This window comes from Oryctolagus cuniculus, chromosome 17, assembly GCF_964237555.1.
Source record: "Oryctolagus cuniculus chromosome 17, mOryCun1.1, whole genome shotgun sequence".
NCBI classification, from domain to species: Eukaryota; Metazoa; Chordata; class Mammalia; order Lagomorpha; family Leporidae; genus Oryctolagus; species Oryctolagus cuniculus.
Window position 1 is genome coordinate 265,745 of NC_091448.1, and position 13,252 is coordinate 278,996.

The window sequence follows — 13,252 nt, forward strand, 5'->3', positions numbered from 1 at the left end:
GCAGAAAAGAAATAATTAAAATTAGAGAATAAATAAACATAGCTGAAACAAAATACAAAATATCAGCAAAATTAAAAGCTGGTTTTTTGAAAAAATAAACAAAATTGACACACCACAGGCCCAATAAACAAAAAAAAAAAAAAAAAGGAGAAGGCCCAAATCAATAAAATTAAAGATGAAAAAGAAATTACTACAAAGAGCTGTATGCCAACAAATTGGGAAACCTAAAAGAAATGGATAGATTCCTGAACACATACAATCTACCTAAATTGAGCCATGAAGACAAAGAAAACATAAACAGACCCATAACCAAGACAGAAAGTGAATCAGTAATAATAAGGATCCTCTCAATGAAGAAAAGCCCAGGACCGGACGGCTTCACTGCTGAATTCTACCAGACACTGCCCACCCCCTAGAAACCTTCTATTTAAGGAAAACAAACTTCATATATTTCATAATTACAAATTCAGAACCAAGCTGGATTTATCCCAGGTATGCAGGGATGCTTTAACAACCACAAATCAATCAATGTGATACATCACATTAACAAGTTGAACAACAAAAACATATTATCTCAACAAATACAGAGAAAGCATTTGATAAAACACAACACCCTTTCATGATGAAAACTTTAAGCAATAGGGTATAGAAGGAACATTCCTCAACACAATCAAGGCAATTTATGACAAACCCACAGCCAGCATCCTATTGAATGGGGAAAAGTTGGAAGCATTCCCACTGAGATCTGGAATCAGACAAGGATGTCCACTCTCACCACTGATATTCAATATAGTTCTGGAAGTTTTAGCCAGAGCCATTAGGCAAGAAAAAGAAATCAAAGAGAAACAAATTGGGAAGGAGGAAGTCAAATTATCCCTATTGCAGACGACCTGATTCTATATGTAGAGGATCCAAAAGACTCCACTAAGAGACTATTGGAACTCATAGAAGAGTTTGGTAAAGTAGAAGGATATAAAATCAATACACAAAAATCAACAGCCTTTGTATACATAGACAATGCCATGGCTGAGAAAGAGTTTCTAAGACCAATCTCATTCACAATAGCTACAAAAAAAATCAAATACCTTGGAATAAATTTAACCAAGGATGTCAAAGATCTCTACAATGAGAATTACAAAACATGAAAGAAATAGAAGACACAAAAAAATGGAAAAATCTTCCATGTTCATAAATTGGAAGAATCAATATAATCAAAACGTCCATACTATAGAAAGCAATTTACAGATTCAACATGATACCAATCAAAATATCAAGGACATTCTTCTCAGATATAGAAAAAATTATGCTGAAATTCGTTTGGAAACACAGGACACCCCAAATAGCTAAAGCAGTCTTATACAACAAAAACAAAGCTGGAGGCATCACAATACCAGATTACAAGACATACTGCAGGGCAGTTATAATCAAAACAGCCTGGTACTAGTACAAAAACAGATGGATAGACCAATGGGACAGAACAGAAACACCAGAAATCAACCCACCCATCTACGTGCAACTTATCTTTGACAAAGGAGCTAACATCAACCCCTGGAGCAAGCACAGTTTCTTCAAGAAATGCTGCTGGGAAAGCTGGATCTCCACATGCGGAAGTATGAAGCAAGACCCCTACCTCACACCTTACACAAACATCCACTCAACATGGATTACAGATCTAAATCTACGACCCCATACCATCAAATTATTAGAGAACACTGGGGAAACCCTGCAAGACACTGGCATAGGCAAAGAGTTCTTGGGAAAGACCCCAGAGGCACAGGCAATCAAAACCAAAATTGACAAATGGGATTATATCAAATTGAGAAGCTTCTGCACTACAAAAGAAACTTCAGCAAAGTGAAGAGGCAACTGACAGAATGGGAGAAATTATTTGCAAACTATGCAACTCATAAAGGATTAATAACCAGAATAGATAAGAGATCAAGAAACTCAACAACAACAACACAGTCAAGAAAAGGGCAAAGGACTTAAACAGGCATTTTCAAAACAGCAAATCCAAAAGGAGAACAGACACATGAAAAAACGCTCAGGATCATCAGCCGTCAGGGAAATGTGAATCAAAACCTAGTGAAATATCACCGCACCTCATCAGAAGAGCTCACATACAGAAGTCAACAAACAACAAATGCCGGTGAGGATGTGGGAAAAAGGTGCCCTAATCCACTGTTACTGGGAATGTAAACTGGTAAGCCACTGTGGAAGACTATGGAGATACCTCAGAAATCTGAATATAGACCTACCACATGACCCAGCCATCCCACTCCTGGGAATTTACCCAAGGGAAATGAAATCAGCATATGAAAGAGTTATCTGTACCTACATGTTTATTGCAGCTCAATTCACAGTAGCTAAGACATGGAATCAACCCCAATGCCTGAAACTGAAGACTGGATAAAGAAATTATGAGATATATACACCATGGAATACTACACAGTAGTTAAAAAAAATGGAACCTGTCATTTGCAACAAAATGGATGAAACTAGATAGCATCATGATTAGTGAAATAAGCCAGTCCCAAAAGGACAAATACCACATGTTCTCCCTGATCTGTGATAACTAACAGAGCACCTAAAAGGTAATCTCTAGAAGTGAAACTGACACTCTGAGAAGCAGTGACTTGGAACAGCCCTCATCTGGAATGTTGAAGAACACTTTTCCCCCTACTATTTGTAGAGTTAACTGTATGTGTATAAAGTTAACTGAAAATAGATCTCAGTAAAAAATAAGAATGGGAATAGGAGAGGGAGGAGAAAGAGGGGTGAGAGTGTGGGTGGAAGGGCAGGTATGGTGGGAAGAATCACTATATTCCTAAAGTTGCATTTATGAAAAGTATGAAGTTTGCATTCCTTAAATAAAAGGTTTCCAGAGAAAAAACAGTTTAACTTTTATATCTAACCTAAGATCTAAAATGATAAAACCCTGAAGAAAATACAGGGCAAAAGCTTTACAACATTAGATTTAGCAATGATTTCTTGAATGTGACAACAAAAGAATAAACACCAGAAGACTGGACGACATTAAAATTAAAACTTCTCTGCACCAGAGCACACAGCAGAGAGAAGGAGCCTACTGAGTAAGAGGAAACACCTGCACATCCTCTGTCTGACTGCTATCGAGAATGCACAACAAATCTATTAAAAAATGGGGCAAAAGACTTCAAAAGATTTTTCTCAGGCCAGCGCCACGGCTCACTAGGCTAATCCTCCGCCTAGAGGCGCCGGCACACCGGGTTCTAGTCCCGGTCGGGGCGCCGGATTCTGTCCCGGTTGCCCCTCTTCCAGGCCAGCCCTCTGCTGTGGCCAGGGAGTGCAGTGGAGGATGGCCCAGGTGCTTGGGCCCTGCACCCCATGGGAGACCAGGAAAAGCACCTGGCTCCTGGCTCCTGCCATCGGATCAGCGCGGTGCGCCGGCCGCAGCGCGCCGGCCGCGGCGGCCATTGGAGGGTGAACCAACGGCAAAGGAAGACCTTTCTCTCTGTCTCTCTCTCTCACTGTCCACTCTGCCTGTCAAAAAAATAAAAAAAAATAAAAAAAAAATTATAAAAAAAAAATATTTTTCTCCAAGTATGCTAAGGCAGACAACAAGCACATGAGAGACGGGCAATGACACCAATCATCAGGGCAATGCGAACCAAAAACACAGTGAGATGCCAACTCTCACCCAGGAAACAAGTGCTGGTGAGGACACGGGCGAACCGGAGCCCTGCCCCCTGCTGTTAGGAATGCAGAATGCGCAGCCCCCACGGAATCAGTATGGTGGCGCCTCAAAAATCAGGAACAGAATCACGCTGCGACCCAGCAGATCCACCATGGGCACAAACTCCAAAGAGCTGGGAGCTCAGAGCGCCCCAAGCCCACAGCAGCAGCCAACAGAGGGACAGAAAGAGACACCCGACACTGCTCAGCCTCAGAAAGAAGGAACCTCAAGGGCATCATGCTGAATGACGTCCGTCAGTCACAGAAAGACAGAAAGGGTTCCCCTTTCATGAGGCTCCTTGGGGAGTCAAACTCAAAGAGACACAAAGGACAATGAGGGCTGCCAGTGGCAGGGGCGGGCGAGGAGTTAGTGTTGATGGGACGCTGGGTCCTGCAAGCTGACAGGGACAGTGGTCACAGCTGCACAGCCATCTGAATGCAGCTGACACCCCTAAACCTAACAGTTAAAACTGGTTAAGATGGTAAACATTCCATAATCTACCAGTTAAAAGATTTAAAATTACATTCATCCTGAGGTATCAATTGGCTATGTATCAGGAAACTTTTAAAAAGAAACACAGGACAACGGGATAGCCCAGCCCTCAGAACCAACCTGCTCAAGGGGCAGCACTGCTTGAGATTCCTAAAGGTGCCTGCTACGGGGATCCCACACACTGCGGGAGCTTCTGCAGGAATCCTCTGAGCTCCCATGGGTGCGAGCCTTGCTTCTTGCCTGAAAGTCAGAGGGGCCCTATTCATAGCCTCTCAGCAGGAATCCCAGGCCAAGGGCAGAGACATCTCCAGTTTTCGAAAACTGTAATTCTGCAAGGTCACGGTCACCCTCTGTGAACCCTAAAGCTCTAGGAAAAGAGCTGGTGTGAGCGTGAGAACCTGCAGAAAGGAAGACCAGACGATGCTTTCAGGTCCCTCAGCTCTGCATTTCTTCTCTAAGTCTCTGCTAGAAAGATTTCTTTAAAAATTTTTATTAAAGATTTATTTATGTATTTATTTATTTATTTGAAAGGCAAAGTGGGACTGGCGCTGTGGCGTAGCAGGTAAAGCTTCTGCCTACAGTGCCAGCATCCCCTATGGGTGCCAGTTCGAGACTCGGCTGCTCTACTTCTGATCCAGCTCTTTGCTATGGCCTGGGAAAGCAGTAGAGGATGGCCCAAGTCCTTGGAGACCTGGAAGAGGCTCCTGGCTCCTGGCTTCAGATTGGCACAGCTCTGCCGTTGCAGCCAACTGGGGAGTGAACCAGTGGATGGAAGACCTTTCCCTCTCTCTGTATAACTCTGACTTTCAAATAAATAAATAAATAAATCTTTTTAAAAAAGAAAAGCAGAGTTACAGAGAAGCAGAGGCAAAGAGAGAAAGAGAGGTCTTCCATCTGCTAGTTCATTCTCCAAGTGGCCACAACAGATGGAGCTAGGCCAATCTGAAGCCAGGAGCCAGGAGCTTCTCCGGGTCTCCATCGTGGGTGCAGCAGCCCAAGAACTTGCGCCATCTTCTACTGCTTTCCCAGGCCATAGCAAAGAGCTGGATACAAAGTGAAATAGCCGGGACTCAAACTGGCACCCATATGGGATGCCGGCACTGCAGGAGGCAGCTTTACTTGCTACGGCACAGTGACAGCCCCTCTAAAAAATTTTTTAAACAAAAAAGGCAATGGGGAAAAAAAATGAAAAACAAGCAGTAAAATGGCAGGCATAAATTGAACTATGCTGATATTTAAAAATCAAATCTGAATGGGCTGAACAGCTCACAGAAAAAGGCAGAGGTTGGCAAACTGGGTATAAAAACAAGCAGTATATCAAAAGGCGCCCAGACTAGAAGCAAAAGAGATCAAGTCACTAGGATAGCAGCTACTGACTGGCAGTAGGCCAAACCCAGTCTGAGGCCTCTTTGTCTAAGGTCCTAAGCTAAAAATGGTTCTATTTTTTAAAGGGCTGTACAGGGAAAAGAAATGATAAAGTATTTGGGACAGAGACCTAAGATATTTATTCTCTGGCCCTTTAAGGAAAAAGCCTACCAGCATGCATATACTGGGGATACCAAATTATTAGGACAAAAGTGGTGAGAGACAAGGACCAGGGCCGGCACACCAAGAAGATAAAACAACAGATAGATACAATCTACCAGGAGTCTCCCACCCAAAACGTGAAGGAAGAACTGCCAGAACTGAAGAAGTGGTGGACGTAACGGTAACAGCTGGGGACTTGGACAGCTCATTCAGGAGAGGACCCTGTGGCCAGGGGGCTGAGCTGCCCTGTGTGATGCCCACACCCCACATCAGAGTACCTGAGGCCAAGTCTTGGCGACCTTGTGCTCAGAAACAGCTCCCTGCTAACAGGCATGGGAAGCAGCAGGTGATGGCCCAAGTGCTTGTCCTGCCACCCACATGGGAGACCTGGCTGGCATTCCTGGCTCCTGGCATCCAGCCCTGGCTGGTGCAGGTATGTGACGGATGTGTCTCTCCATCTCTACCTTTACAACTTTATTTTCAATATCTGATTGAGTGATAAGCTGGTGAGACAAGCTCTGCCCAGAGGACCCGGGCTCCTACTCACAAGAGGTTTTGGTGCCACATATGCAGGTATGTCTCAAACATCAAAAACAGAGACCATCACCTGGAAGCTAAGGGTGACCAACAGGAAACAAAGGGCACATCTCCTGGACCCCGTGGGCACCACAGCACACAGCCACAAGTAACCAAACTTTCAAGGCCTTTGTCCTCAAAAGAACTTTCTGCAAAAGACACACCCTAAAACTGGAACTCTGGACGTACACCCTCACAAAGTGACTGACGTCCACAGGCATTTACCATCTTTAGATCCGTGTGTGACAGGCAGTGACACAGCCTTCCTAGGCAAAGATAATCTGGCCTCCTAGAGGAGGTAATAACAGCACTAATGCTCTGTTTATGTTCTGGGTTGCACACTTAGCTTTTCTCTTTGAAGACACATTTAACTGCCTACGAAATGCCAAGATACCCTGAAACTGCTCCTATAATTAAGAAAACAGCCACTGATGCCTGCTCCACTCCCAGGAGGCAACACAGAAGACAGCCAGAGCAGCCAAGCAGAGATCAGGGTGGGAGGCACTGCTTCGCTGAGGGAGACGAGGCGTGTCCCCGGCCTAGGCTCCTCCTGGCCGCAGGCAAGTTCCTGCCCTCGACTACACACCAGCCCAGGGCGCTCACACGGGAACAGTCACACATCAGGGCTGCCCGACAAGGGACTCTAGAAGGGAACCGGAAACAGACCATTACCTGGCACACCAGGCATGCAGCCTGCCTGTTTATTGCTCTGAGATTACCACTCGGTGCTCACCAGCTCCACGCAGCACGCGCGCGGGGGAACCTACCCGTCCCAGTGGTTGACCTTCATGGCGACCAGGTGCTCTATCATGGGCTCGGTGTACTCAGCAAAGCCAGCAATCAACACGCTGGAAGACAAAGTTCGCAGTCAGTGAGAATGCAGCAAAAGCAAGAATGCGAAACACAGCATTTTAAAAACAGACGCCATCTCTTGCCGAGAGAAAAATACCCACCACAGGACTCAGCCACGCCCCCTCGTGGCTTCCCATTTTCCCAGAGCTGCACACACAACTGTACCCCCAGCACACCAGGCACAGCCGGGGAACAGGCTGCGACTCAGCCACAGGACGCATGCTCATCAGAAACTCAACACGTGGTCAGAAAGAAGGCAGACAAAACTGGCACTCGCTAGCTTCTCCATTAATACAAAACTTGAGAAAATGCAAACAAATCTATTCTAATGGAAGCAGGTCAGCGGTTGCCTTCAGATAAGGGAGGGCCAGAGGTAGGGACTACAAAGAAGTGGGCAGCAAGAAATGTGTGGGGTAAAGGCCACACCCCTACCACAGTACACACAGTGACATAGGAACGATGCCACACCTCCACTTAGACACCCACAGTGACACTAGGACGACAACCACGCCCCCACCACAGCACACACAGTGACACCAGGATGAGGCCATGCCCCTACCACGGCACACGCAGTGACACCGGGGTGAGGCCATGCCCCCACCACAGCTCACACAGTGACACCGGGATGAGGCCACGCCCCCACCACAGCTCACACGGTGACACCAGGATGAAGGCCACAGCACACACAGTGAACCGGGATGAAGACCACGCCCCCACCACAGCTCACACAGTGACACCGAGGTGAGGCCACGCCCCCACCACAGCACACACAGTGAACCGGGATGAAGACCACGCCCCCACCACAGCTCACACAGTGACACCGAGGTGAGGCCACGCCCCCACCACAGCACACACAGTGAACCGGGATGAAGACCACGCCCCCACCACTGCACACACAATGACACTGGGTTGAAGACCACGCCCCCACCATGGCACACACAGTGACACTGTGTTGAAGACCACGCCCCACCACAACACACACCAGACATGGCACCTATGGTGACACAGGAACAAATTTCATGTCCACACCTTGGAAACCACAGTGACACCAGGATGAAGGCCATGCCCCTACCACAGTACACACAGTGACACCAGGATGAAGGCCATGCCCCTACCACAGTACACACAGTGACACCGGGATGAAGGCCACACCCCAACCACAGCACACACAATGACACCAGGATGAAGGCCATGCCCCTACACAGCACACACAGTGACACCAGGATGAAGGCCACACCCCAACCACAGCTCACACAGTGACACTGGGATGAAGGCCACACCCCCACCACAGCTCACACAGTGACACCCGGATGAAGACCACACCCCAACCACAGCACACACAGTGACACTGGGATGAAGACCACGCCCCCACCACGGCACACACCAGACACGGCACCTGTGGTGACACAGGAAGGAATCTCATGTCCCCACCTTGGCAACCACAGTGATAGAGATTCTTGAGCGCATACTGAAGTCAACTGTACATTTGATGTGCAGTTAACATATGTCAATCACACTTCAACAATGTTAAGAACTTTGAGAAAATGAAGAGAGACTTGGGGGAGGTGGCTGCTGTGGACTGTATATTAGTCTGGGTGCCCCCAAGAGGCCCATGAGCTGAAGGCTTGGTCCCCACAGTCTGCTATGTTCATGGTAACAGAGTAAGGGTGGCAGACCTGACCCAATCATGGTATTTTAGGAAGCAGCTGGGGGGAGGTGCTTAGTCATCAAGGTGTGCCTGGGAAGGCAGCTCTGGAGCCGGCTGCATTCACCAGGAGATCCATCCTCTGCACACCCACCACCTCCCACACTCACCCAGATCTCCGAATCCATGCACCAAAATAAGCCTTCTTCCATTATAAGCATTGGGACAGGGATTCCCAAAAATGACAAGACTTCTATCCAAATAAAGATGATAAATCTAAATAACAATCGGTAGCAGATCATCACAAAACAACACTGCCAATAAGCACACAAAAAGGTGACTGACATCAGTAGTCAGCAGAGCATGCAAACTACACCCCTAGAACGGGCAAGTACCAAGTGACAAGTACCAAGTGCTGGCAACAACGTGGAGTGGCAGAACTTGCACGCATTTCTCGGGGGAGGAGAAGCCACATAGCTACTGGGCAAAGCAATTTCACAGTCTCTTACGAAGTTCAATACACAAAAATTACCTAGGTCTTAACATATCCACATAAACACTTCCAAATAAATGTTCAACAGCTTGATTCAACTGAGTCAAAAATTCAGAACAGGAGCAGGCATTCCTCCTAGCAGCTGGGACATCTGCCTCCCACGGCAGAGTGCTTGTCCTAATACCCAGCTCCACTCCCAGTTCCGGCTTCCTGCTGATGTGCTCCCTGGGAGGCAATGGTGATGGGTCAATGACCCGGGTCTCTGCCACCCACGTGGGAGACCTGGATGGAGTTTCCAGCTCCCGGCTTCAACCTGGCTCTTCCCTTGGGGAGCAAATCAGCCAGCGGAAGATCTCTGTGTCTTTCGTGTCTCCCGTCCACCCCTCCCTGCCTCTCAGATGAACGTTTTATTTGAAAACCATCTGTATGCTTTCCAACAGCTACAGAGCAGCACACAGCTCAGCCACGATGGATGCCACCGGCAGCGTGTGCTCCTCCTGACGCCCCCTGAATCCACAGCGATGGGCAGAGCTCCAGGGCTGAGGCTGGGAGCCCCCGCACCCCGGAAAGTGAAAGAGGGCCAGGTGTGAGCTGTCAGTGCTCACAGAGCTGCACCCTTCATGCAGGGGCAGCTGGTGGGGTTTAAGTTCTGCCTGTCTCTTGAAATATCACAAGAGAATTGGAAAAATTGATCCCCACGTGGGAAAGACCTTCCTGATGACGACATAAGAGAAGACATCAACACATCCACACACAGAACCCCCACAGTCTGCCAGAGGAACACCAACACCAGCGTCAGGAGACAACAAGGGGAAAGCCAGCACTGGCATCACAGGAGAGGACACGAGGGCCTCGCAGAACCACTGCCCACAAACAGTTACGGGAAAAGCACAGAGCTCAACCACCTGAAGCAACACTCAATCGCCTTCACTCTGTGTTCACTGGTCACTCAGCATCTGGGCCTCAACCATGGTTGAGGGCCTACAAGGTCACGTGGCCCAGGAACACAAAACCCAAATACCCTTGGGTCCAACAGGTCCACTTCTGGCCACCTAGTCACAGATAGTCACACTCGTGAGAAACCGGACATGCACTCCACATTGCTCTCAACAGAAGAGCCTGGACAGAGTCCAGTATCCACACAGGGCTCGCCTCCCTGCACAACCAGGGCACCTGGCGCTGTCTGCATTTTCTCAGCTTATTCGTGTGCATTGCAGGAACAGAACTCTCCAGACAAGGCCGGGGACCTTCTGTCTGCCAGGGGCCATCCAGGTATTCACATCATTCACGGGCCTGCTACAGACTTACTGAATTCCAAGTCCTGCCTGTGGATGCCTTAGCAGGGTCAGACCAAATGATTCTGTGGGCCTGATACAGCCCGTGGGTCAGACATTCCTCACCCCTGCTCCAGAGCATACGCGAACCTGGTGACAGGCAACACCAGGAACGGGATCAGAGAGCGGGACAGGGACAGACAGGTGTGACCCCACCTGACACGCCTGCGCTTTCTGAGTATTACACCATGTGTGTGCACTGCCTATTCAAACAACATACCTTCTACAGTTCACGCGGCTACAACTTGAAACCACACACATCATGTGAACCCACGACCTCATCCACACAGCCTCACACCAACCTCACCGCGGCCCCCACCACAGAGCCCAAGAGACCAGGCAGATGGCCAGGTAGGGACAGAGACATGCCAGAGAAAACGGCGCTGCAGAGCTGGACCCAGCGGTGAGTGTGAATGCCGCACGCACAAACACGTGTGTTGCAAGACACATAGCCCAAGAGAGCAGGCCAGGAAAGACTTGTGCTCTGAAGTGACAGAAAGAAAAGTGGAGGCTTCCTCAGGAGTGTGTGAGTGGGAAGCCCCCCGCAGGTCACACCGCCTGAGAAAAACGGGAGGCTCGAGAAGCCAACCCCTCCCCGTCACCAAGGACCCCCGCACCAAGGTGCTGCGAGCACGCGACCCGCACTCTTGACAAGCAAATTCCCAGCCAGGGTGACACAAGGAGCCCACAACAGGTGGTGATGAAGCACAGGAGTCCAGAGGAGCAAGCAGATGACCAAGGAGAGAGGCGGATGGAGACTAAGCCTCCTGAGCTCCAGTCTGAAGTGAGGCCCAACAAGCAGCGGTCTTGTAAAAGACTCCTGAGTGTTTAGCCCAAGCCATCCCAGCATCTACGAGGTCCACGTGGGCTGTCAGTGCAAACCAAAGAACTGTCCACCAGGGGGCAGGAGAGGAAGGAGGAGAGGACACAAGGGCATGGCAGGTGCAGGAGGAAGAGGCAAGGACAAGGTGAAAGGGGAGGGCACAGCAGATATGAGAGGGAAAGGAAGGAATGTGGCATAGCAGGCGCAGGAGGAAGATGGGTCAGCAGTTCATGCAGGTGCAGGAAGAGGGGAGGAAAGGGGTCATGGCAGGTGGGAGGGGACAGAGTGCACAGCAGGTGCAGCAGCAGGAGGGGTCATGGCAGGTGGGAGGGGACAGAGTGCACAGCAGGTGCAGGAAGAGGGGAGGAAGGGGGTCATGGCAGGTGGGAGGGGACAGAGTGCACAGCAGGTGCAGCAGGAGGAGGGGACATGGCAGGTGGGAGGGGACAGAGTGCACAGCAGGTACAGGAAGAGGGGAGGAAGGGGGTCATGGCAGGTAGGAGGGCAGAGTGCACAGCAGGTGCAGCAGGAGGAGGGGACATGGCAGGTGGGAGGGGCAGAGTGCACAGCAGGTGCAGCAGGAGGAGGAGGGGTCATGGCAGGTGGGAGGGCAGAGTGCACAGCAGGTGCAGCAGCAGCAGGAGGGGACATGGCAGGTGGGAGGGGACAGAGTGCACAGCAGGTGCAGCAGCAGGAGGGGTCATGGCAGGTGGGAGGGGACAGAGTGCACAGCAGGTGCAGCAGCAGGAGGGGTCATGGCAGGTGGGAGGGGCAGAGTGCACAGCAGGTGCAGCAGCAGGAGGGGTCATGGCAGGTGGGAGGGGACAGAGTGCACAGCAGGTGCAGCAGGAGGAGGGGACATGGCAGGTGGGAGGGGACAGAGTGCACAGCAGGTGCAGCAGCAGGAGGAGGGGACATGGCAGGTGGGAGGGCAGAGTGCACAGCAGGTGCAGCAGCAGGAGGAGGGGTCATGGCAGGTGGGAGGGGCAGAGTGCACAGCAGGTGCAGCAGGAGGAGGGGTCATGGCAGGTGGGAGGGCAGAGTGCACAGCAGGTGCAGCAGGAGGAGGGGTCATGGCAGGTGGGAGGGGACAGAGTGCACAGCAGGTGCAGCAGCAGGAGGAGGGGACATGGCAGGTGGGAGGGCAGAGTGCACAGCAGGTGCAGCAGCAGGAGGGGACATGGCAGGTGGGAGGGCAGAGTGCACAGCAGGTGCAGCAGCAGGAAGGGACATGGCAGGTGGGAGGACAGAGTGCACAGCAGGTGCAGCAGGAGGAGGAGGGGACATGGCAGGTGGGAGGGGACAGAGTGCACAGCAGGTGCAGCAGGAGGAGGGGTCATGGCAGGTGGGAGGGGACAGAGTGCACAGCAGGTGCAGCAGCAGGAGGGGTCATGGCAGGTGGGAGGGGACAGAGTGCACAGCAGGTGCAGCAGCAGGAGGGGTCATGGCAGGTGGGAGGGGCAGAGTGCACAGCAGGTGCAGCAGGAGGAGGGGACATGGCAGGTGGGAGGGGACAGAGTGCACAGCAGGTGCAGCAGGAGGAGGGGTCATGGCAGGTGGGAGGGCAGAGTGCACAGCAGGTGCAGCAGGAGGAGGGGTCATGGCAGGTGGGAGGGGACAGAGTGCACAGCAGGTGCAGCAGCAGGAGGAGGGGACATGGCAGGTGGGAGGGCAGAGTGCACAGCAGGTGCAGCAGCAGGAGGGGACATGGCAGGTGGGAGGGCAGAGTGCACAGCAGGTGCAGCAGCAGGAAGGGACATGGCAGGTGGGAGGACAGAGTGCACAGCAGGTGCAG

The 13,252-nt window shown here is 50.6% G+C and overlaps 1 protein-coding gene across 2 annotated transcripts in view; it reads right to left on the reverse strand.

The window, feature by feature from the left end:
- Positions 1 to 13,252, reverse strand: part of TBCD (tubulin folding cofactor D) — a 180,245-nt gene that overhangs the window by 43,381 nt on the left and 123,612 nt on the right. For both annotated transcript variants that reach the window (XM_051838823.2, XM_002723042.5), the window contains one exon: positions 7,078 to 7,158. In XM_051838823.2, coding sequence (XP_051694783.2) covers positions 7,078 to 7,158 — 81 coding nt within the window. The remainder of the gene's footprint in view (positions 1 to 7,077; positions 7,159 to 13,252) is intronic.